The 23,571-nt window shown below is 34.6% G+C and overlaps 4 protein-coding genes across 6 annotated transcripts; 1 reads left to right on the top strand and 3 right to left on the bottom strand.

Moving 5' to 3' along the window:
• Window positions 1–173: 173 nt before the first annotated feature.
• Window positions 174–5,947, bottom strand: LOC147290701 (uncharacterized). Its single transcript, XM_086235824.1, has 12 exons — window positions 5,801–5,947; window positions 5,673–5,711; window positions 5,455–5,547; window positions 5,245–5,361; window positions 4,159–4,254; window positions 3,665–3,778; window positions 3,117–3,170; window positions 2,829–2,876; window positions 2,094–2,244; window positions 1,044–1,209; window positions 723–792; window positions 174–630 (listed from the first exon to the last, which is right to left on the bottom strand). The coding sequence occupies exons 1-12, from the start codon at window positions 5,945–5,947 to the stop codon at window positions 373–375; spliced, it is 1,353 nt and encodes a 450-aa protein (XP_086091950.1). The 3' UTR covers window positions 174–372.
• Window positions 5,948–7,061: 1,114 nt separating this feature from the next.
• On the top strand, window positions 7,062–13,484 carry LOC147290700 (SET domain-containing protein). Of its 2 annotated transcripts, none has more exons than XM_086237683.1 (16): window positions 7,062–7,186; window positions 7,276–7,366; window positions 7,619–7,793; window positions 7,885–7,990; window positions 8,509–8,591; window positions 9,416–9,442; window positions 9,563–9,735; window positions 9,867–9,980; window positions 10,354–10,434; window positions 10,767–10,828; window positions 11,320–11,376; window positions 11,646–11,717; window positions 11,889–12,134; window positions 12,323–12,438; window positions 12,673–12,786; window positions 13,143–13,484. In XM_086237683.1, the coding sequence occupies exons 1-16, from the start codon at window positions 7,133–7,135 to the stop codon at window positions 13,291–13,293; spliced, it is 1,722 nt and encodes a 573-aa protein (XP_086093809.1). In that variant the 5' UTR covers window positions 7,062–7,132; the 3' UTR covers window positions 13,294–13,484. The 2 variants fall into 2 exon arrangements, with proteins under 2 accessions (XP_086093809.1, XP_086093808.1); XM_086237682.1 differs by having other exon boundaries at window positions 11,886–12,134.
• Window positions 13,485–13,737: 253 nt separating this feature from the next.
• Window positions 13,738–15,717, bottom strand: LOC147290699 (uncharacterized). The gene is made up of 3 exons (XM_086237685.1): window positions 15,435–15,717; window positions 14,445–14,656; window positions 13,738–14,238 (listed from the first exon to the last, which is right to left on the bottom strand). The coding sequence occupies exons 1-3, from the start codon at window positions 15,646–15,648 to the stop codon at window positions 13,858–13,860; spliced, it is 807 nt and encodes a 268-aa protein (XP_086093811.1). The 5' UTR covers window positions 15,649–15,717; the 3' UTR covers window positions 13,738–13,857.
• A 4,198-nt stretch (window positions 15,718–19,915) lies between these two features.
• LOC147290698 (UDP-galactose/UDP-glucose transporter 2-like) lies at window positions 19,916–23,215 on the bottom strand. Of its 2 annotated transcripts, XM_086235718.1 has the most exons (7): window positions 22,556–23,215; window positions 21,989–22,017; window positions 21,682–21,883; window positions 21,034–21,276; window positions 20,811–20,912; window positions 20,610–20,717; window positions 19,916–20,376 (listed from the first exon to the last, which is right to left on the bottom strand). In XM_086235718.1, the coding sequence occupies exons 1-7, from the start codon at window positions 22,679–22,681 to the stop codon at window positions 20,128–20,130; spliced, it is 1,059 nt and encodes a 352-aa protein (XP_086091844.1). In that variant the 5' UTR covers window positions 22,682–23,215; the 3' UTR covers window positions 19,916–20,127. The 2 variants fall into 2 exon arrangements, with proteins under 2 accessions (XP_086091844.1, XP_086091843.1); XM_086235717.1 differs by having other exon boundaries at window positions 20,610–20,912.
• Window positions 23,216–23,571: the final 356 nt, after the last annotated feature.

Here is a 23,571-nt window from a genome sequence, read left to right as displayed (position 1 = left end):
GGTACTCAAACTTAAATGACAAAAAATTTTAGTAGTTGAAATAGAAAATGTGTTAGACCTGGTATTTAATCTCAACTAGAAATGAATGTTACAATCTTTGAATTGAAATATAATTGTACTGCAATGCTTGAGGGTTGAGGAAGGTCAAACATTAAATAAGGACTGAGTTTGGAAACAAAACTTGGACAATAAATAGAATTTATAGAAATCTGGATTGGGATAGAGAAAGGTCAAAACTTGCACTTGTGCTTTACAAATATAATTGTCGTGCAATGCTTGAGGCTTGAGGCTGAAACATGATACTAGCTAAAGCTAAGCCTGTTATCAAAGAGAAAAAGAACTCAGGGGTTGAAATTGGTTGCTAAAAATACTCTATACACTGTGATTGATAGTGCCAAGTAACTTCTCTTCTTCTGCCTGGATAACAGTCAAGGGAAGCTGATCAAGGTTTGACCTGCTGATCTTATTGAACTCATTTTCGACTCGAAAGAATATCCATTGAAAGCGTCGAAGAATCTCCAATGCAGTGACTGTAAACACTGTCAAGTAGTTGTGACGGAGATGAGCCGAGAATTTGTATGTCCATGTGCATCGCAGAATCAGGTTGCTTCCTATTGCCCAGTAATATATCTGCATTGTGAAAGGTAGACAACGTTTCTAATAAAAGCTCTGCAAACTGATATATAATAAAACCAAGTCTATCTGACTCACTAACTACTTACCCTTTTCCTTCCACAGAACAGGTTGGAAAATAAACTCGGTTTGCTGAACTTGAAATTCCGAGAGAAACCACTGTTGAACAAAGGGGAAAATTGAGATTTAAACGAAGAAATAACAATGAAGACTCTAAAATATCGACAGTTAGGATCATTGGACCACATTGCAGGGTAGACTCGAAGAATGTTGTGCAGTGAATGTCCACTTTAGAGTACTATATACTATATACCATGGCTTCCAGTTTCAGCCCTCAAAATGCTTGCAAATATAAACGGATTCAATTTCAATGTAAGAAGAAAAATCCAAAATGGCCTAAGCTATCATACCTCAAGTCCCAATCTCGAGCTATATCCCAGTAGAACGAATAAAGTGAGTTAACAACACTCGACAGAAGCCAAAGTGGGCGATAAAAGTTTGTCCACCTATCAGGGAAGAGATGATATTTAAGGGCCGAAAGAAAAATCACTGGGACTGCAGTCGAATATTTTAAAGCTGAAAAGCACATTCATATGGAGTTAAAATGATATGATAGCAGCAGCAGAAAAAAAGTAGGGCATGATTCTATTGAGAGAAGCAATATACTAAAGGTGCATGCCTTTAGGCTTCTTTAACATAGGCTACATCTATAGATACGAGTACAAATGAAAAAATAGGTTTCTTTAACATAGGCTACATCTATAGTGATTTAGCTTAAAATGCCAATTCCGCTTAAGGGATCCAAAAAGAATGTACAAAATTTGAAGACAAAGAGGACACCATGCTAAAAGGAGCTTCATATGCACAAATTTAAGAACCAAAAACTTCAAGTGATTATATGCCACATAACAGCCACAATAATTTCAAAAGTAAATTTGTCAATATGTGGGTTAGATTGATGCTTAGAAGAAGGAAAAGGAATTCAGTCAATTGGTTTTGTTATATATAGATCATAGGAAAACCATTTGCGTAGCACCTTTAGATAGTTTGCCTACATATAAGAGCAACAAATCATACACTTATGACGTAGCCTCTTTCTATTAAAAAAAAGAATAGTAGCTAGAAACTGGTGCTTGAATAATAAATTCATAAATTATGAATAATTCACTCTTTTCTTTTTTTCCCTCCATAAAATTCTCTTCTCATGCATTAACATACTAAAACAAATTTTGAGGCCCAAGATAGTGTTTTTAATTAGTTATAAAGCTTTATGGAGAACTTCCACAATAATCCAACAAAACCAAATTATACCATCCAATGCCATGTAACTTTAGAACCAAGCACAATTGCAATTCATCTGAAAGTGAAAAAAGGATAGCTAGCACATTTTACAATTCACCAAAATGGCAATTATAGGTAACAAGCACTCAAAGAGGGAGGAAGGTATCAAGAGCTATTACCATTGAAAAGGGTTGTCTTTTCTTTTGTATCCTTGTATTGACGAAGACATTGAAATAAACGGAAAAGATAAGGAAACACAAGCACTAGAGGGATTGCAATTGAATGGCTGCCACAAACTGAATCAGCTTCCAGCCATGCAATAGTTGCAACCTGCATATTAAAAAAAAAAAAATCATCTTAATAATCTCTGCCAGATCTGGAGAAAATTCACACATACAGGCCAAAGGTTGAAATTAAAGAAACATAAAAACAAATTCTTCCACATCATGTTAAGTAACAAACTAAAACCCACATGAACATAGAAGAGAGAGAGTTATAGACCAAAATTTGTCACAAAACTTTGCTGACCTATTACAAAACAAATATGAAATGGAAACTGTGCAAAGGATAATTTGCAGTCTTGTTTCCTTAAAAATAACTCAGAAATGGATTAATAAACAGAACCTATATAATTCATTCATTAGGAATAAGCCAATTAATGGGTGGGATTTTGTTTTATACTGTAATGATAATTATTATACAATTTTTCCTTGGTCATTGAGCTTCAAATTTTTCAGTGAGCTTAGCAAATCCTTATGACAAACACATTTAAATGATACAGAAACACAAATCAAAATTGTAGATATGAAAGGAAGAATGGAAGCATAATCCTCCAAAAAGAACCATGGTGAAGGTTAGTTGGCTTTGGAAGATCAGCATGCGTAAGGAAATAAATTCAATGCTTGAACACTTACCTGCTGATGAACCATTCTACAGACTGAACGTTCCAAATCTGAAAATACCTGTATACAATTAAAAATTACAAGCTGTTACAAGAATAAATGTAATTAATCTATTAAGAACAAAATTATTTCAACAGAAAAACTTTGGAGGTAGGATGACAGATGGGAAAAGTAGCAACTTTTTTTTTTTGGCCAATGGGAAAGTAGCAACTTAAATGTAATAAAAAGTGTCTAATATTCAAAGGCAGAGAAACAAGTGATTGTTTAAAGACAATGACTTCAAGGGCTATAGATTCATACCTTTGCCATAGAAGTTAGGATATCAGCCAAGAAAAAGTCAGGAAATGTTATAGCCTGCATTTTGAAAAGATCTATTTCACTTAATTGACAAATGTTTAGCTAACTTAGCTCTATGAATGTCATCCACCAAGAGACCAAAATGATCCATGGTGCTTTGAATAGATACAGTTTTTTTGTTTCCCTCATTTGATGATTCTTTTCTTATGATAAGTTTTCCTTCATAGATTTACTATAAGCACAATTAAAAGATCAAATACTTATTGTACTTATCAGGCTATTTTATTTCTACACCCAAAAACACAGTAAGTCTTGTCAATTTAGCAGGAACCTCAAATTTTTTAGCTTATGTAATCTTATGGATTCCAGGAGTTGACAAATACTTTTTTGGTTTTAAACTTATGTAATCTTGTCAAACATTGAGTAAGACTAAGTCCTGAGGGAAGACAGGAAAGCACAGCATTCCATAATATTAATTTTGCCTAAGGATTTTTTTGTAAAATGTGCCCTTGTCAAGTACCACGAGTACAAACTACATGACAAAAACTTGCCTGCAATGGAAGAGCTATCCTCCATAGCGTCCTTAACAAGAAGTAACGAGAAGACAAATAAAAAATATCAAAGGGGAATATCAGAACCATAGCAGAAGCAATATACAGGGTTACCTGCAATAAGTATACAGACAACTTAGAAACACTTATCCGATGCAGAAAATATAATGGCAAGACTAGTGAGCCATTGCAATTCTAGTGCAATACAAAAGAGACACATATAATACATACAAAAACTGCATTTATTTGTAAAGCGTGATGCAGTTCATTTGCTGGCATCTTTTATTTGCAGTAAATAAAGACTACATCACACAGGTTATAATAGCAGACAAAAAGGTTAAATCAGAAACTAAGAGTGATCAATATCTTCTACACATCATAATATTAGAGGAAGGTGATCAATAAACCAATGGAAACTACTGTCTTAAGCGTGCAATCAAAATTAAAGGAAACCAAAGCTAGGAGCAAATTAAGAGACGGGGTTGATAATACACTGGTTGTGATGCTGCCAATGATACTTTTCCATGAGAGTAAAGATAGAGGTACGTGGTCATGCTAGTAGGGACAATGATTGTCATCCAAGTGCTACACTGCACATAAAAAAGCCAAACAATTGTAAACTCAATACTAGGAAGGAAAAAGAAAAAAAGAAACATGCATTCTGATGACACTAACTATATCTCAACAAGGTCAATCAGGATAAACATACAAGTATGAAGCAACTTCTTGACATAATAACAACCAATGTATTAAAAGATGGCTACATGAAACAGACAGATTGCTTTGAGAAGGCAATCACTTACATGTGTCATAGGAGAAAAAAAAAGATCAGTTATAGTGGTCAATTATTAATTGAATAATTAAGATGGAACATACAATGTATAATATTATTGAATGGTGTAAAGAGCAGAGTTCTAATATAAGGGTTTAGACCAGAAGAGCCTCTGGACAATGCAACTCAGCAGTCTTTATGGTTTGCACAATATCAATGTTATAGCATGGATCTGCCTTGGTCATGTGCAAGTTACATATACGTATGCACATACGAGTACAAGAACAGGCACATGAACATACATTGGTGACATGTCCATGCATGTACAATGTAAATTTCCAAAAACTAGAGTGAGCAATTCCAGCCCACACACCCCCCCCCCCCCCCAATATTAGGGAACCTAATCCTGTAAAATTTACTACCTTAACATATTATAATTTGTCGTAAAACTTACTGTGTACTATTATCCTCTTATTTCCATATTCAAAGGCACCATTCTTGGAGTTGATGAATAAATCTTCAGAGAGGAGGATTAATGTTGCCAAAAGAAAGCTCGAGAGGTGGTGGAAATTTGAAACTTTTTTTCTTGCATATAAAGGCTCAAGAAAGGCCATCCAAAAATTTATATCTCAGCATATGTATTAGTATTTTCTTCTCGTGTTCCACAATATTTAATACAACCACAAAAGACGAGAGATATCAGACTTTTTTTAAAAAAATGAAGAGGGTGAGGTGGGGGGGCAAAGAGACATAAGGAAAGCAGACGAAGTGACAGTTAACATCCAATTATACCCAAATGCAGGAATACCTTCCATATTTCTTTGTGAGTTAGGTGATTTTGATCAAGATCAAATACTTTTGCATAACCAACATTGGCCTGTGAAAAAACCCATAAGTTCACTCCCCAGAGCCAAACCATCAAAGTCTGCAACAAGATTAATAGGTAAGCTGCTATAAAATCTTCATCTAAAATTAATCAACGTTAAGAACAAGTTAAAAAAAAACTATCAAAGCTCACCACGAGGAGGAGAGGGTTATAATACAAAAACACCTCATATAAGAATAAATTACGCAAGTCTGCATTCATTATCATGACAGAATCCCATCCAATCTGTTTGAAAACAAAATTTCAAGTTTAAGCATGGTAACAAAATCATAAAGAATGTCCCAAACAATGCCCCAAAAGCATCCATAACCTTCTACATGTAGATTAAGAACGGAAGGATTAACAGTGACCTTGCAACAGCTGAATCCCCATATCATGAAAAGTAGAACCTGAAAAGTTAATGTGCTAGAGGATCAATGACAAAGATGAATATGAATGCTATAAACTGGAAAGTTATGGAATAATTAAAAAACCAAACCTTGAACCTCCATAACAAAACTGGAGATGGCAATATCGCAGCACTAGGCATCTGTGAACTTGGACTCTTCAATTCATGTACACGGTATCCACTATTTGGAAATAAATAGTCAAAAAATGTATACAAATTAAGAACACCAAGAAGCATTTATCACGACCCAAAGTAGGGTTCAACTATCAATTGATCTCATCCGCAAGGTTAAAAAGGGTATGGGGCTTGAGTATCAAAATGCTCATATACAAATCTTAGAGACAGACAAGTTAAAAATGTATGTCCACTTATATGTCATCTCCAAACTACACAATATTTGCACATTGTAGATATATGAAAGGATAATAATCACATTCGCTTTAGGAAGAGCTTATCATAGTAATTGCGTACATGCGTGAACACATGAATAACTGTCAAAAAATAATCAATTTTGGTTTCATCAAAGAGCAAAAACAACAATGAGCACCCCCTGAACACTACAATAATTTTAAAAAGATATAAAAAAAAACTAATGCCCCGATATTGAATCACAGCTATAACTATACTAGTGCACTCACAAATCATAATCTAATAATCATTTGTGACAACTTTATTTCTAAACCAACAGGATATATAATTTGCAATAGCTACGACATGAAAACGCCACTTTTATACAACACTTTTTTTTTACTGTTTAAGATTATGTGCACCAAAAAGAAAAAACAAGCTCAGCATTTTTTTTAAGCTTAGCTAAAACTTGACCTGTAAGGACATACCAAAACATGGCAAAAATCAGTATCACAGGCACATACCCAGATAGCAAAACCGGTAAAAAAAAAAAAAAAACACAATGGACAACTAAGAGAATGCAGTGCAATGTCTTGTTTTTTTGGTGAATAAGAGAATGCAATGCAATGTCGCAAATGAGTTATACATATTTTTCTTCACAACATTCAAAAAAACGAAAGCGAATTACAGATAATGGGAAGCGTTTGATTACCGATTATGGGCTAAAACAATTGCAAGTTTGTGACTTTGTGTATCGTTCGGATCTGTCTGGCCGGAGGCTTCTTCTGTGTGATTTACCCGCCACTGTTTTTCTAGTGGACGCATCTGATTTTGCCACGTCTATAGAAATGATATACGATGATGATCACATTCGTTTTTTCTTTTTTCTTTTCTTTTTATTATTCTTTTTATTTTATTTTTTGCTGAGGTTGGCCTTGAACCTTTTGACGACCCCATATATAATACGACATTGAAAAACTTGAAGAAGCTGCTAATTGCTACACTTCAAGCTGAAGCTGCTAATTGCTAAACCCCTCACTCTCACTCTCTCTCTAGAAACAGTCAACTTCAGCAATGGCGAGCCCACAAGAAGAGGCCAAACTCGAACGATTCCTCCAGTGGTTACAGGTGCCCATAGTTTTTACACTATCCTATAAGCTCTGATCATCAACCAAACAGTGCAACTGTGTTTTTGATCATTTGGGTTTTGAATTCAGGTTAATGGGGTGGAGCTACGTGGGTGCGAGATCAAGTACTCTGATTCCAACAAAGGGTTTGGTATTTTTTCGGCTAATGATGTTTCTAATGGTAACCCAACTCTTCCTCTTACGCATAAGTTAGTGGGTTTTTGTTTATCTATGTATTTGCTCATTTTGACAGCTGAGAACATGTGGGTCAGAATTTATCCCTATAAAACTGCATTGTAACTGTAAGAGAAGGGTGTCCAAAATTTCATATACTAGTTCAAGATATTCTTTTTTTATTTTTTATGTGGAAATAGGTTGTAACACTCTGACAAGCAGAGCATAATTTTGGTTGATTTTTGGAAATATATTTCAGGGGTCCTATTAGTTGTTCCTCTGGATTTAGCAATAACTCCTATGAGAGTTTTGCAAGATCCTCTTATTGGACCAGAATGTAGAGCAATGTTTGAAGAAGGAGACGTAGATGATAGGTTCTTGATGATTTTGTTTCTAACAGTGGAGCGCCTCCGCAAGAATTCTTCTTGGAAGCCGTATGTATAGAATGCATTTGTTGAATTGTCAATTACAAATTTCTTTGTTTCTTTGGTGGCTGAGCTTCATTTGGGTGGAAGATAACATCAGGTACCTTGATATGCTTCCGACCACTTTTGGCAATCCACTTTGGTTTACTGATGATGAGCTTTTGGAGCTAAAAGGGACAACATTGCATCGAGCTACTGAAATGCAGGTAAAAGATGTTTGGGCATGTAGCCATGGAATATAAAGATTCAAATGTAGGTTATATACAGATACATGTGATTTAATGTGGATAAATTGATGCAATGGTGGTTTATTGTGGTCCTTCTAAGAAGATGAATGGTATAGATAATAATATGTACGATACACTTATGCAAATTATTCTTATGGCATGCCCACAAATGCTTTTAAGTTTTAGCTAGTATTCAGGGTGTGTGGTGGGCATTTAGCATAAACTAGTATTGATGTGATATTGATACTGCCATTTGTGGGGGTAATTTGCACATCATGAAAAGCTAACTTCAATGGTATTGATATTAATGCTGAAATTTATTTCTATATGGTTTCTCACTCTTAGCTCATTTGGCTTCCTAGCATACCAAAGCTTTCTTTGTTTTATGTAGTTTGGCAAAATATCTAGACATCATTTATGATATATACTTCTATCAATGGTTGAAGTTTTATCTTCTTTGTGTAGTATATGTGACCAAAGTCAGGTTTATCTTACAGAAGAAAAACTTGCTGTCTGTATATGAGGATAAACTGAAGGCTCTGGTGAAGAAACTGTTAACTCTTGACGGGAATTCAGAAAGGTGTGTCAGAAATGGATTTTTTTACTTTAATTTTCATTTGAGAACTAAATTAGTAGGTCCTATCAAGTCAATGGTCATATATATTTTTTTACTAAATTTTCTATGTTTGTAAGTATTTATTTCGGGAATCACAGAGGTACTCTATGATATGAATGATTAGTTTTGTAATAATTAATTGTATACTTTTTGTTCGTTTTATTAGAAGATTCCAGTACATTAGATACTAACATTGAAATCATCCTGGCATCATTATCATTTTTGGGCTTCGTAGTAAACCCCTAGAATAAAGTTAGGTCTGTGCGAAACTTTTCTTGTTGTGCTTCTCATGCCCAGTCCCAAGACTTTGTCCTAAATAATGTTGGATTGATAAATATACAGCTGATGTTGAAATCCTATGGAAACATTATTAAGCAATTTGTTATGATAGATAAAGTTAGGCTCTCAGGCTCCAGACCACAATTTATCATGGAATCACCACCCAGTTAGTGGACCTATGTAGTCACATAATTGAGGTGTTAGTTGTCTGTGTGCTCATGCTGCTTTTAAATGATTTTGTGGTTCTCCTTAAACCAAAGGTCCAAATTCTTGAGATCTGGTATTTGATGGCAGATTGTCCAATTTTTTGTGATATTGAGCCTTCATCTGTCATTATGGTACTAGTGACTGGTGACTAGTGAACATGTAATATTGTAAGATGCTATCTAAAATTGCTCGTTGAACAACATTCAGGATGATAAACATTATGATAAGTTATATGCATCTTAAATGCTTACTATGGTTTCTAATTACTGACCATTTACAATTGTTGTTGCTTCCTTTTGCAGAGATGTGTGCTTTGAAGATTTCCTTTGGTAGGTACCATCTTCAGAAATTAACTTTATGATTTCTTAATTGAATCCTCTCCTTAATAATGTCTGTTCATGGTGCTTTAGACTTTTGTTGCTTATATTTCACAATTGCTATCATGCTAGGGCTAATTCTGTATTTTGGACTCGTGCTTTAAACATTCCCCTTCCGCATTCTTATGTATTTCCCAAAATTCAAGAAAACACTAATGGCAGTGCTCCAAATGACAAAAATTATGAGGTTTCTTCTACTAATGATACTTGCAGAGAAGAGTTGGTTAATGGAATGGACGGCAAAGGTAAAGCCATATTTCTCCCTCACTAATTATTGATGAGAAATCTTTCAATGTACTTTATCATTATATTCTGGATGCTGGATTTGGTATTTTTTGATATAAAATGAACTAATATTAGTGATTTCTCTAATTAGGATGTCAGGTTGACAGGGGTGATACTGAAGTTGATGGAGTGACAACCATGTCAAAACAAAAAGAGACTGTCTGGGTGGAGGGTCTTGTTCCTGGCATTGACTTTTGCAACCATGGTATGCCAGTTGTTCATCAAGTCTATTTTTTAGAAATATTTTTGTTACAATATTCTAATAACCTGTGGAGCCTGTAGCAGTTCAACTCATTCTACTCTAGTGAATGCTAGTTCCTATACTTTTCTCCATGTATCTTCTGAGTTTTTTTTTTTTTAAAGGTTCTTCCACCAACTAAACAACTGAATGAGTTTTTCACATTGGCATTGGTTCCATTATTTTATTTTGCATAAAAGTATCTTGAATGAATTCAAGCCTCACCAGGACCTGGAACCAGATTTTTGGAGGGAGAGGGAGAGGGTGAGAGAGAGAATATCTTCATTTTCTTATATGCTTGCAGTTATACCTTACTAGCTGAAATCATGTGGCTATTCAGATCTAAAGGCAGCAGCAACGTGGGAAGTTGATGAAACAGGATCGATTACTGGAGTTCCTTTTTCTATGTACCTTCTTTCTGGTAGTATCCTCTTTTCATCAGTAGCGTTTTTTTCGTTTGCTGGAATTCAGTAGTTTTATGTTTTGTCCAACCATATGATCTTGTATTGGTTCCATAGCGTATGAGCTTTATGTAATGTGACCGTTGCTATTCAAATGTCGCAATACTCGTTACCATTTCTCTTCTTTTTTCTATGTGGCAGGTTTATGACATTTCACATTGTTTCCATCACTTACAAGTTTTATGTAACTGTTAAAGTTGCTATTGAAGTTTTCCTAAACTTGTTTTCATTTCTCTTCTTTGGTCTAATAATCTGGGTTATCTTACTTACCATGGCATTTCTCTTTTTTCAGCTGGACAACCCTTTCAGATTGGGGGAGAAATTTCCATAAGTTATGGTAACAAAGGAAATGAGGTACTGTCTGTTTTCATTTAGATATTTTTTATATCTGATTCCAAAATTACTTATAAATTGTACTAGTTAACTCTGTATATCTCATAACTGGTGCCATGAGACTTGATCTTCTTCCTAGTAACTTAACATAATTTCTTCAAAAAGGTTACCTTTGTCCTGGAGTATCCTTGCATCTGCTTATATTCTGGAACCTTGTTTCATTCATGTGCTACTTTCCTTCATTTCATGTGAAGTTTTTATCCTTTGAGCATACATTTCTTACTTAGGGTTATGAAATGAGACTGACAAATTTTGACATTTCACTTAGTTTTGACTTGCCATTGTTGTTTATGTTTGGAAATCACTTAATTCAAACTTAAATTGAAGAAAGCCTTATTTCAACTATTTGGTCTCTGATGTCATATCACTGACCTTGTTTTTCTATCCACTTTATCATTTGAACAGCTTCATCAACTTTCTGAGTAAGGGCAATTATCTTATGTTTGATGCAGGAACTACTTTATCTGTATGGTTTCGTCCTTGATGGTAATCCAGATGACTATCTCATGGTAATGCCTCTATATTTGATGTAGGTTGTATGGACTTGTCTTAAATGTTCTTTTGTTATTTAAAATACTCCTCAATGCTGATATTGTTTCAAACTTGATACAAAGAATCTTAACCCTTACTCTTTGGTGTTATAGATGTATGGATCTTTTTATCCCTGTTTCTGTCGTTTTGTTCCATCTTAAACTTGATACAAAAATTAATAACACAACTTATCTGAGCTGATTAAGACTTGGTACATGAATAATTAATGGTACGATGATCTATACAGGTCCATTATCCAGTAGAAGCCATTCAAAATGTTCCATTTTCTGACTCGAAAGCACAGCTTCTTGAAGCACAGGTCCGCTATTTTCTGTTTTTGAACTTCATGTTATGCTACTTCTGACTTCTGTTAAATCAAGGAGAACATTAATAATGTGAGGGAACTTAAAGTGGACCAATGGAATTTTTTCTAAATTTTTTTATTCTTTTTCATTTCTTCATTATTCATAAACCTGGTTGTTCACAGAAGGCCGAAATGAGGTGTCTCTTACCTAGAAGTTTATTGGATCATGGCTTTTTCCCAGTAGGCAACTCAAATGATGAAGGAAGTGATAAGTGCAAGCTTGACCATGTTTGCAGCTATAGTTGGAGTGGTCAGCGCAAGATGCCATCATATTTACACAGCTTGGTTTTCCCTGAAAACTTTTTGACAGCCTTGAGGACCATAGCCATGCAGGAGGATGAACTGTTTCATGTTTCATCGTTGCTGGAAGAGGTACTGATTCTTTAGCTATGTAATTTCTTTCATCAAATACTTTGCCATTTCAGTTTTACTAGCTATGCATAGACATATGGTGTTTCAGCTATGCTCTGCATTATCATTTATAAGAAAGTTACAAACACGTCTGTTTTGAATCATTTGCTTCCCTGACTCTACCCCTAGTTGAATCTGTTATTTTAAAGCTTGTTAGATCTGGAGGGGGAGGGCAACCATCTGATTCAGAAGTTCGAGCGGCAGTATGGGAGGCTTGCGGCGATTCTGGAGCTTTGCAAATACTTGTTGATCTTCTTAATATGAGGTGACCACTGGAAACCATCATTGAATGTTAGTTCGCTGATAATTTGGCAATTTATTATAATAAGGATTAAACTTCCCAATCTACATGCCGACACTATGAGATTGATCAGAAACTGACATAATTGAGCATATTAAAGGGGATACCATAGTTGATATACCAGCTAGTGTCCAAAGAAATGTAACATATAATATAATACGTATTTTTGGCTACCTAACCAAATTTTCTGTATGCAAGGATGACGGATCTTCAAGATTGTTCTGGTACAGAGGACAGTGACACCAATTTGCTTAAAAACGCACACATTATTGAAAGTGAAAATCAGCATATGGGTCATGAGAACAATTTAAGGTACCATCCTTGCCTTGAGTATTGTTTCTCACTCAAATCAATCAGTTATTTTAAAGGAAAAACAAAGAAAGTGATATATTGCCGATCGTCTTCAAAACTTAAGCCGCACCATGCGCAGACTGATTTAAGATGGTAACATGGAAAGGAGCATTTGAAATTTTTGGTTTTTTATGTGGTATTGGAACTTTCCTTATGTTTGTTACCTAGACTGAACTTCCCTAGTATTTTGCATCAACTCGATTGTTGTTGTTTTGCATCTCTAACTCCAATCAGTCTCTTTTCAACATAAGAATCCTTGCAGAAAAACTCAATATGCTTGCTAATCTTGGATTTCCATTCTCATTTGCTGGCTGCAGTGAACAGACAAATGGAACTACACAAGACAAGTTGATGAGTAGAAACATGTGGTCTAGCATAGTATATAGGCGAGGCCAAAAGCAACTCACTCGATTATTCCTCAAGGAAGCAGAACACGCCCTGCAATTAGCCCTCAGCGAAGGGAACTAATTGGTTACATAAAATCTTGCATTGTTGCCTAGTTGAACCTTGAGGGCAGTGATGTACATCAGAAGATAGTGTTATTTACGAAAGCTGAATCTTAGACTCTGTTAGTGCTTGTAATTATTCTTTCTGGTGCATGCTAGTCATCATGTATTGATTTGCTTCATGTAATAAGGGTAGACCTTTTCATTCCCAAATTCTTTGGTTACTAACCTCTGTAAACTGAAACACATGTTTATTCCCAAGTGAAATGAAAAGAGTTTTGACAATATGCCAATCTCGAGTGCTAACTATTTTGGTAAATACTTGAATAAATTATGCAAGCCTATGTAGTCTTATTCTGTATTCATTGTTGGAAGTCAAGCCAATAGTGTAGCTCATGGCCTAGTATATTGGCACACATTATCTTGTAGACGTAGTGTGCAAGAAAAGAAAATTAGGCCGGCCACATAGTTCACTGTCCATAAGCTTTTGCATATACCACATATATCTACAATGCTAGCCCCAGAAAAGCCTCCAAAAATTTTGAAATCAAGGAGAGTCTTCGCTTCTTTTTCTTGCTCATTGTCTTCAGTCTTCTAGACCAGCTATGTTCTTTAGTGTCCACCCTAAGCCATAAGCAGAAGTTGCAGCAATGGCACCATTGAAGAGAGTAATAGCCACAGAAAATGCATAGTTCTGGCCTGCAATCTTGGCCTTTGCAGCCCCAAGAAGCGCGAGGGCAAGTGCAGAGAGCACACAAGCGCCAGCAAACTTAACCGAGTCATTCTTTGTAAATGGGATAAGGATGATGAAAGAGAGGAGAGGAGCACTGCCAAACACGAGGAAGGCGGCGAACGTGACAAGGCCATTCTTCCATGGCTTTTCTGCTTGATCGGACGGTTGCATTTCTTTAGCCATCATCTTCTCATGCACCAAAATGTTCTTGTATTTTGCGAAAATGGTGACAACCTTGTACAGAGTAATAAAGTTCCAGTAACAATGATTCTCCGCAAGTGGTATAATAAACAACTTGATACCAAGTCCAAAAGTGCTGCTATTTGAATTACATTTATTGACTATATTGTCGACCACATCTCTAATATATTAGATTTAGTCAGTAAATGTGATCCAAATAATTTTAGAGGGATTAAGATGCAGCATAATATATTATATACCGTGGTGGCATCATTAACATCCATCCCAAGTGCTTGATATTGGTGAAGCAACTTCATCTGCTCAGGAACACTGTGATTAGTGACATCCCATTCAGTCAGTTGCCTTTCTTTGGCAGTCACATCCTTCTCGCTGCTGCTGGACATAAAATCTCCAAACCCCATGGATATCCCATCTGCCACCAGGTTTGAAAATCCAAGCACCAGCACTTCCACTACAAACACAGTTGTTAATGAACAAAGGAGTTTATCAATTATAGTGATCAACTTGGTGATACAAGAATTATACAAGCTCAACCACACTATATAAGAAGTTAATTGATTTTAATTAATTATTTGGATTTGTTTTCTGTATTCCTTTTTGAGTTGTAAGATACTATTCTATATAACACTACTATATTATATTATATAGAACCAAAACAATTTGATGGCCCTCCAAACAGATAGTACTTCACTATATATTCTAAGGGACAAGTGTGAGATAATGCATTCTAGAGCTGGTTTCTTATAATTCAATCTATTTGTCACATTAGTGTGCTAACATCATTGCTCTTCCACCATTCAACTTATCTAATCCAATGAATTCAATGAAGATATAAAGCGCTTGTCTAGAGTGCTTATTTACGAAGCGCTTTTACTTAATAGCGTAGGACTTGTTGGCAGCACTTTTGTTAGAAACACGTAAAACAAGACATGTAGAAGCACTTCATATAAAGTGGCTATCTAAATTGAATAAATTATTTAGACAATTTCAATTGACATCTTTGTGTATCGCCTCTTTAATAGAAGTGTAACTCACTTGTGTAGGCCCTATATTAATAAGTTTCACATCTATTAGAAAAATTATAGATAAAAATAAGATAGTCCAAATAACAGTACTCTTATCCAGAAAGCACTTAAAAAGATAAGCAGTGATAGTGATTAGTTCCTTTGGGTATATATATACATCATGTTCAAGAAAAGAGAAGAAAAAAGAAAATTGTGATTGATTACCAGAGGAACTGCGGCTAGCAGAGATAGAAGCGATGAGAGAAAAGCAAGTGACAATGGCATCAAGACCAGCATAGAGAATGCTTTTGGCATACTCTCCTTTCCATGGCTCTTTTGGTCTCTCACTCTTCTTTCCATTGCTTTCTCCATTTTCAATATCCCCATCTGCTTGGATTAGCCTGCACCTGGTGCTGGTGCTGTTGCTCTCAGCTGCCATTCAATTTCTAAATTTTCAAACCTTTTTTTGAACCAACTTCAATAATTTTACTGTTTATGGTCCAAATGTTTTCACAGTTTCATATATGGTTTCAAGGGTAAATATATAAACAAATTAAGATAAAGTGTCGTCATGCATGCAATTGGCTTGACACGTGGCCAGAAGCCTCACTTTCTTGGTGTTATGTATGAGTGATGAGTCGTCTGCCTTATGCATGGATGTTGGATAAGGTTCGTGGCATTCTCGTGTGCCTCAAAAATATCCAATCAACTTATTACAAAAATTAAATAATGTTGGGAATTCCAAAATTATTGTTCTAAATTTACAGCCAAGTGGACACATATATGATATATGAATCAACATTGCACATCATTTGTAATCCCTAGTGGTCCTTAATTCATTTACAAACTTTGAACTTTGATATTATATAACAAAAATGCAAATCCAAAATTAGTCTTGAATCGAAATTAATCAATGTGGATTACTTAATGGGCTTGAGATGTATGTACACTAAATATGTTGGAATAGAGACTATAAAAGCAACATACATTTCACATCAACGAAATACAATGTTTTGCTTATATTTATATCCAAAATGATATTGCTATCAAAATAGAATTAGGTAATTTTTATTTAGGATTTAATAGTTTTGAATATAAGTACAATGACAAATTCGTACAATTTTTAATAGTATTTTATATAGAAAATTAGGATTAAATATCAAATATCAATAGTTTTTCAATATGACGCAGCGAGAATCTAAGGGATTCAAGCGAAACCCTAAAAGTAACAAATTCTGGAGTCCACCAGAGAGATTGAGAGAAAACCCTCGTTTTTTAATATTGATAAACTGAATAATCCCCCTCCAAGCAATTATAAAATTGCTTAAATATGTTTAGGAAAACCCTAGGGCACTAACAACCTCATAACTAAAGCCCACATACATTAGGAAACCCAAATAAAATAGAAGCGAAAATAAATAAAATGTCTGAAAATTCGGAAAATAATTAAAACGCTATTTTGAGGCCCTAAACAAAGGAATTTGGCCAAAAACTGAACGGGCTCATAGTTTTACTATGAGTCTTGTAGATCTCGTCGTTTCCCTTGAAATCGATATATTATGCGCCCAATTCTGACACCAAAATATTCTTTCCTGCCTTTTATGTCGCCATATTAACTGCATATGATTTGTTTCTTTATTTCGTGTTTTCTTGCTAATTTTCAGCCGCTTTCTTTTCCTGCTTTTATTTTTCTTAAATCGAACCCTAACTCGTCCTACATCACAATAAAGCAGCAAGTCATTAATTTTTTTTAGTTTAGGTACTAACCTAGAGTAAGACATTTTGGATTAGGTCACAAATCAGTTTGTTATATAGTTGTGACTATCGAACAGTCACAGTTGTGATTAAACTGTGACTGTTTCAAATTTATAAAAATTTAAAATTTTTAAGAGTTTAATACTTTTGATTTAAGCTTGGGGGATGAAGTCATATAACTCAAAAACTAAATATTAAAGTTTAAGCCTTGCAAATATTGAAAAAACAACAAATCAATAAAAACGTTATGACTGTTAGACAGTCACAGCTCGATATAACTATGTTTTTTAAAATTGGTACCTAAACTGAAATTTAGTACCTAAAGTAAAATGACATAAATATTTTGGTAGTTAAAATGAAAAAATATTATAATTTGGTACCTAAAATCAACGGACCTTATTTTATATCGGGGAATATTATTAAAAAGTGAGAGAGTGTTTGTATGCTCTCGCATCGAGTACATTTTTATTGTTTATTTTTTGAGAGCCTATATATGCTGGTATTATTGAAGTAAGAGGAGGGGATTACAAATAAATATTAGGGGAGAGGATCCAACCAAGGGGGGATCTCACCAAACCAACAAGCCATTTGGTTACAACTCAAAGCAAAATGGGCCAAAGAATGATTCCAACATTTCGTACAAATTTCACATAGGTACAATATCAACATTAAAAACATTAACAAATGAGATTGACTCTTCATGAGAATAGTTGGCCAGATACTCTCTTGATGGATTTTTTGTGTTAATATTATTTTTTTGTTCAAAAAATGTGTTATTTATATTTCTATTAATTATCTTTCTAATATAAATTTTAATATACAAATTTTAAACCCAAAACATTTAAATTCTAAATTATAAACGCTGAGTTGGTGACGTTTTTCTAAGATAATCATAATATAAACACATTTTGCGAAGAATCAATTTATCTCTATATTTAAGCCCATGAAGTTAGCACAAGTGGTGAGGGTGGGTGGGGTAAGACCGTGAGAGTTAAAATTAGATTAGGTTTAGGTTTCGATTTCGATTCCTTCCAATGTAACCAAAAATTATCTCTATATTTATTCCTTTTTTTTCTGCAATAATATTTATTCTTTTTTCTACTTGTTCTTCCAAGTGCAGGATAACCCCAAGGGATTGTGGGATTTTTCTTACCAATTGGGGCCCTCCCTTCACCACCTCATAAGGGTGGTTTACAGGGTTCATAACAACTCCTCTTACCATAAGACGCTTACCTAGCCAACATTTAGATCCGGCTTTACCCAAATTTTTTTGGTTTACCACAACATTCCCCACTTGTCTGACTCTTGTTGATCAATTTTTGGATATTGAACGAACTGAAGATACAAAAAAAATAACATAATTAAGGACGCTAGTAAGTTATGCTTAATTGATCATTTTGCTCACATAACATCCAAAGACTAGTACAAGTGTAGTCATTGAAGCTTATGAGAGAAATCTTCATATCTTTGTTAGAGTGACAGGACATCAATGAGAGGTGAATTGTTCCCAAATTTTAATGTCCACAATCTCCCTCTCACATGTGTCCACGCAAGTTGTTCAGCATATGTGGTTCTTTAAAGTTTCAAATAACAATAATATTACATGTACCATATGTATTCTATTTCTTAAATAAAAATGGACCCGTCCATACAAGTAAGTTATATCTTTAGGAGAAAAGTAAGTCATTTGATTAGTCCAAGTGGTGAGTGGGTAGGGTAAGAATTAGAATTAGATTAAATTCAGAGTTTGATTCCCTCCAATACAACAAGAAAGAGAAAAACAGTACAAAAAATGTAGTCTCATTAAGCAATGTCCAAGTGTCCAACCCCTCACATATTGTTCAATGAGTGAGTCAAAGTGTAGAAGAAACCAAACCAATTCTCTTCACCTTTCTATTCTTCATCTTCTTCTTACTTAACCCAACCGAAGCAAATTGACGGTGAACCGAACTCAATTGCTAGCTTATCATATTATAGAAGTGCAGGCAGCTTCAATTGATTGTCGTTTCTCCACGAAACAATCAATGAAAACCCAAAATAGAAAATAAAAATACTTCAAAATTCATTTAGTTAATTTCTTTTTTTGTCGTTTCAGTCACGAGTTGAACAATAATAAGTTAATAACAATACATAATTTGTCGACTTTCACATTATACACGAAAATCCATAGCAATGGGATTATCTTTCCAAACAACTACTTTTATGAATAATTATCTTCATTAAATACACAAGTAACCTTCTTAATGGCGATAATCACACCTTAAGTAACTTCATTTATGATCACCATGTAAATCAATTGGCAGTCACATCTCTAATCTAAAGAGGAGATTCTAATTTCAAATTTTGTCCTTATATGTCATAATTGATTTCAATAAAATTAAGGATTATAAGATTAATTTCACTATAATTCAAACTTGATTTTAGTTTTTTGACCCAGAAAACCTTGATTTTAGTTTCACTATAAGTCTATAATTCTTGTTTAGCCAATCTTGTGATCATTTTTCATACAATTTGTCTTTTTCTTTTTTTTCTGTTTTTTATAGTGTCGAGATTTCTTGACTAATATCCTGCATTAAGCTCACATTTTCTATCCGTATTAGAGAATTCTTGATAAACCAGCTTATGTTAAGCTTAACCTACACATAATAGGGCTAGCTATTGAATTCTTCATTCTTACATTCCAAGTAAGACCACGTGCCGTTTAACATGTTGGGCTCTGTCCACGTGGTCAGTTAAGTGGCATTATTAAATAACAATTATACTCTATATTCAAATTGTACCAACATTGAATTATGAGCTTCACACATGTAAGAAAGTATAAATTAGAAGAGGTAAAGGGTCAACCCATTGAGCAAGATTTTCCCCATTCCTTCAATAATTCAATGTTGAGCAAGCAAAAATGAGTTTCCCTTGCTTCTAAAAATAATTTGTTGGGTTATTTTAGGTGTGAATGGAACTAAAAGCTTCAGTATATTTAATAAATCATAACATCTAAAATTCCTTCATAGTCCAAAACATTAACAAAAAGAAAAAGACAGCTGGTAACTTTGGGATTACTAACACTTGACAAAAATAGAAAGAATTGAAAAAAATAACCAAATAAAGAAATAAAAAGCTAATAACATAAATTAATGAGGTGCTCTTTGACGCAGAGTTCATGATTTCAGACCAATGGACTCTTTTCTTCATTTTCTCCACCATTTTCAAGTTGAATTCTTTGGTCTTCCTTATGAGCTGGTTTTGAACTCTTGGGTTTTGCAGAAACCCTCTGGTTGGGTTTGTTCTCAGGTAAGAGCTTCAATGTGATCCCCATAGCTATGAGCAGAAGTCCAGTCCCATGCTCTTCAGTTAATGGCTTTGTGAATATCAAGTATGATAGCAGTAATGTCACTGCCTTTCTAGCCGTTGTAATCTGTCATTAAAAAGTTCAATGAAAAATACAATCCCAAGAAGAATTTATAGAATTCACATTGTACTCTATTCAATTAATGTTCCTAGAAACCAGGAAACAAGGTCCTTGCTTTGAAAATGCCAGTTGAAATAAAGACTAATCCCATTAAATGTGAGTGGTCATATGTATATAACAGGTTTTGATATCAAATTTTCACAAATCTAGGCCAAACAAGGCTTGTGAGAAGAATGTACCATGGCTGTGGTGGCAGCACCAAAAAGCGCAATGAGGGAAAGGACGGAGACTTGGCCAATAAACGTTGCCATGGCTTCGAAGACTAATATGCCATACACGTATGGATGCTGCAATATAATACCAAAAGATTGCTTAGAAAGTGTGAGGTTTGTGAGGCATGGAACAAAGTGGAATAAAAGGATTTTGCAATTGTAAGTTACCTGATAACATGCACTCCATGCTTTGAATAATTCCCCTGTCAAAAGCATGGGTGGAATCAAGAAAGGCAGACCAACTACTGTAGAGCAAAACAGCATCTCCATCTGTGTATTAGGAATTAAAGAAAGAGCAAAATCATATGTGAAGTCACAACTTTTCCATGAACATGTTTCTAATTCACGTTTTTAAGAACCCGAAAAGAGAAATATAGGAGGAAAATATCACCTGTGTGGTTTCGGGATTCATGGTAAATATTGCTTCTTGCAAATTACCCAAAAAGGAATCCATGACTAGAGCACCTGATACCATCAAAACTCCGATCACGCTGAAGTTGGGAGATGTTTGTGCATCTGCTAAGGTGAATAGGATCAAACCCACAACCAAAAGTATTGCAGAAACGTATTCATGAGGAGGGTATTTCCGTCTCAGACCGGGTATGAAGGCTCCCATTACCATCACAGGCAGAACCTGAAATGCCAAAAGCATGAAGCTAAACATCAGAAGATACAGAGTAACTGTAGTTGGCACTTGGCATATACAGTCCGTTACAGTTGACAATTCCAACAATGAAAAATAGAGAGTATAATAATGTATAACTGCCATATATCAGAGATCTAATATTCCAAAAGCATCAAATAGCTTGTAACCAAAAAAGCATCAACTAGCTTTAAAAATAATGCGTTTTATAAGCAACTCAAACTGAACTCTTTAACTCTAAAAGGTAAAAACGCCCACCCCAAAATTGAAGACGAAGAAGAAGAAGAGAAACCTTTTTTTACTCTGAATTTGTTTCAGCAGTTAATAATTATCCAGCTAAAATCGACTGCTTAGAAGAAAAAAACAAGTTTAATTATAATGGTATTTGCTGTTTACCTTTGTTGATTTGAACATGAGCTGTGCAGGATAGTTGAGAAAAGCCAAGGAGCCTTTGGTGAGCCCATGGGAACCCATAAGCACAGCAGAGAGCTTCACATAAGTCTTCCATGGGTTCACCATTTGCTTGGTGGTGAAGCCTTGGAAGTAAATAAGAAAAAGATACACAAATCCTTGTACAAATGTGAAGTACCAACCATAGCTGGAACAAGAAATCCGTCAGAAACTTAAACAAACAGGTTATAATTGAAACCCAAAACCAAACACTTCGCAAATGAAAAAAGAAATACCCATATGGCAAACTTACCTGAAGTGCAGCCTGTTATACACATATTCCTGAAAATTAGACAAAAATTAAGGTTATTACTTATTAGCAATTTAAAAAATAAATATTTAGAAAAATGGACTAATTTTGATGCATTGTACCAAAATTTAATTCATTCCTGAACGTGCAATGAATTGTATTCAATCAAAAATAATATTTTTGATTCCTGATAAAGAAAACTCATAAAATAATAAGTCATTTGGTCCCGTAACAGAACAGAGGAATAAAGTTGCATTTTATATTTATTTGCTCAATTTTCTCTGCAACCAAACAAAGAGAAGAACAGTAAAATTCTTATTAGACAAATCATAAACCTTGCTCAAAAGCTAATGCTTGCCTTTGCTTGGTTTCTAAGAAAACAAACAGAAAATTGAATAACCAAAGACAAAAGAATGACACATTCAGAAAAAATTTCCCACGAACCAAACAAAAAAACAAAACTTTAGATCACCGATTTTGCGTCATTTCCAGTTTCTCGGCAACCAAACAGGAACCGACTACAAAAAAACTTTTAATAATTATAAAAATTCAAAAAGGAGAGTGAAATACCTCACAGATACCGTTGACAAGGTAGCCAAAGAAGAACCCAGAAGAGCAAAGGAGGAATTGTTTCCATTTTGGTCTGTCAGAGAGCGAAATCCCAAAAAGGAACCTCGCTTGCTCTTCGTTCTTCATCGCTTTCAATCCCTTTTTTCTCTCACAGAGACCGACCCAACTCAGTATTGGGTAAATGGATATTGGGTATTGGGTACACAACTCACAGAAAGCTCAAAATCAACGAGACTAGGGAAGAAGAAGAAGAAAAAGAAGAAAGGCTTTGAGAAATGGTCTAACTCTAATACTCTATATGATCAAAAACCAATGCGGGAATATATGAAATTCATTATGGCTGGTGACACACTTGCATGTTGACCTTCCCAAAACAAAGAAAGAGAAACGATTTTATATATAAATAAATATATATAAGGGGAATATGATGGTATCGGGTTGATTACGGTGACTATTTAGTATTTGCCATAAAGAATGAGAGTACCATACATGGAAAATCTAGAGAGAGAAAGTGAGGACGAGAGAGAGAGAGAGAGAGAAAGAGAGGAGGGATAGTTTTTTTACTGTATTGGAGAGCTCTTTTATGATTTTATCGCCCTCTTTCTCTTTGTCTCTCTGGGTTGGCTGGCAACTTGCAGAGAGAATTTAGAGGGGGGAGAAGTCTTCGTTTTCAGGTAATTACGAGTTTGCAGACTTCTTAATAAGTTAATATATATATCCTTATCAATTGGTGACTTTGGTTGGGATTTTATATGCTGTGGGTTGGCTCTTTCATTATTTTTGTGTACCTCTTTCAATAAATCATTAAATAAGTCTCCTTTAAATATGTATACATTTCTTTTTTCCTTTTTTTTTTTGTGAAAAATTTTGGTTTAACTCAATCTGGATACTAGAGTAAGAGTAAGAGTTTGATTCTTGTCTCATTCTTGTCTCCCTCTTTAAATCCCTTAAAACTTCTAATAACATTTTCTTTTGATGAAACCTTAATGATGTATTTGTTTTCTACATTGGGTCGA

This window comes from Dryas octopetala, chromosome 3, assembly GCF_963921425.1.
Source record: "Dryas octopetala chromosome 3, drDryOcto1.1, whole genome shotgun sequence".
Lineage (NCBI taxonomy): Eukaryota > Viridiplantae > Streptophyta > Magnoliopsida > Rosales > Rosaceae > Dryas > Dryas octopetala.
The sequence above is the reverse complement of the archived record's forward strand: the minus strand, read 5'-3'. Positions and strand labels throughout refer to the sequence as shown.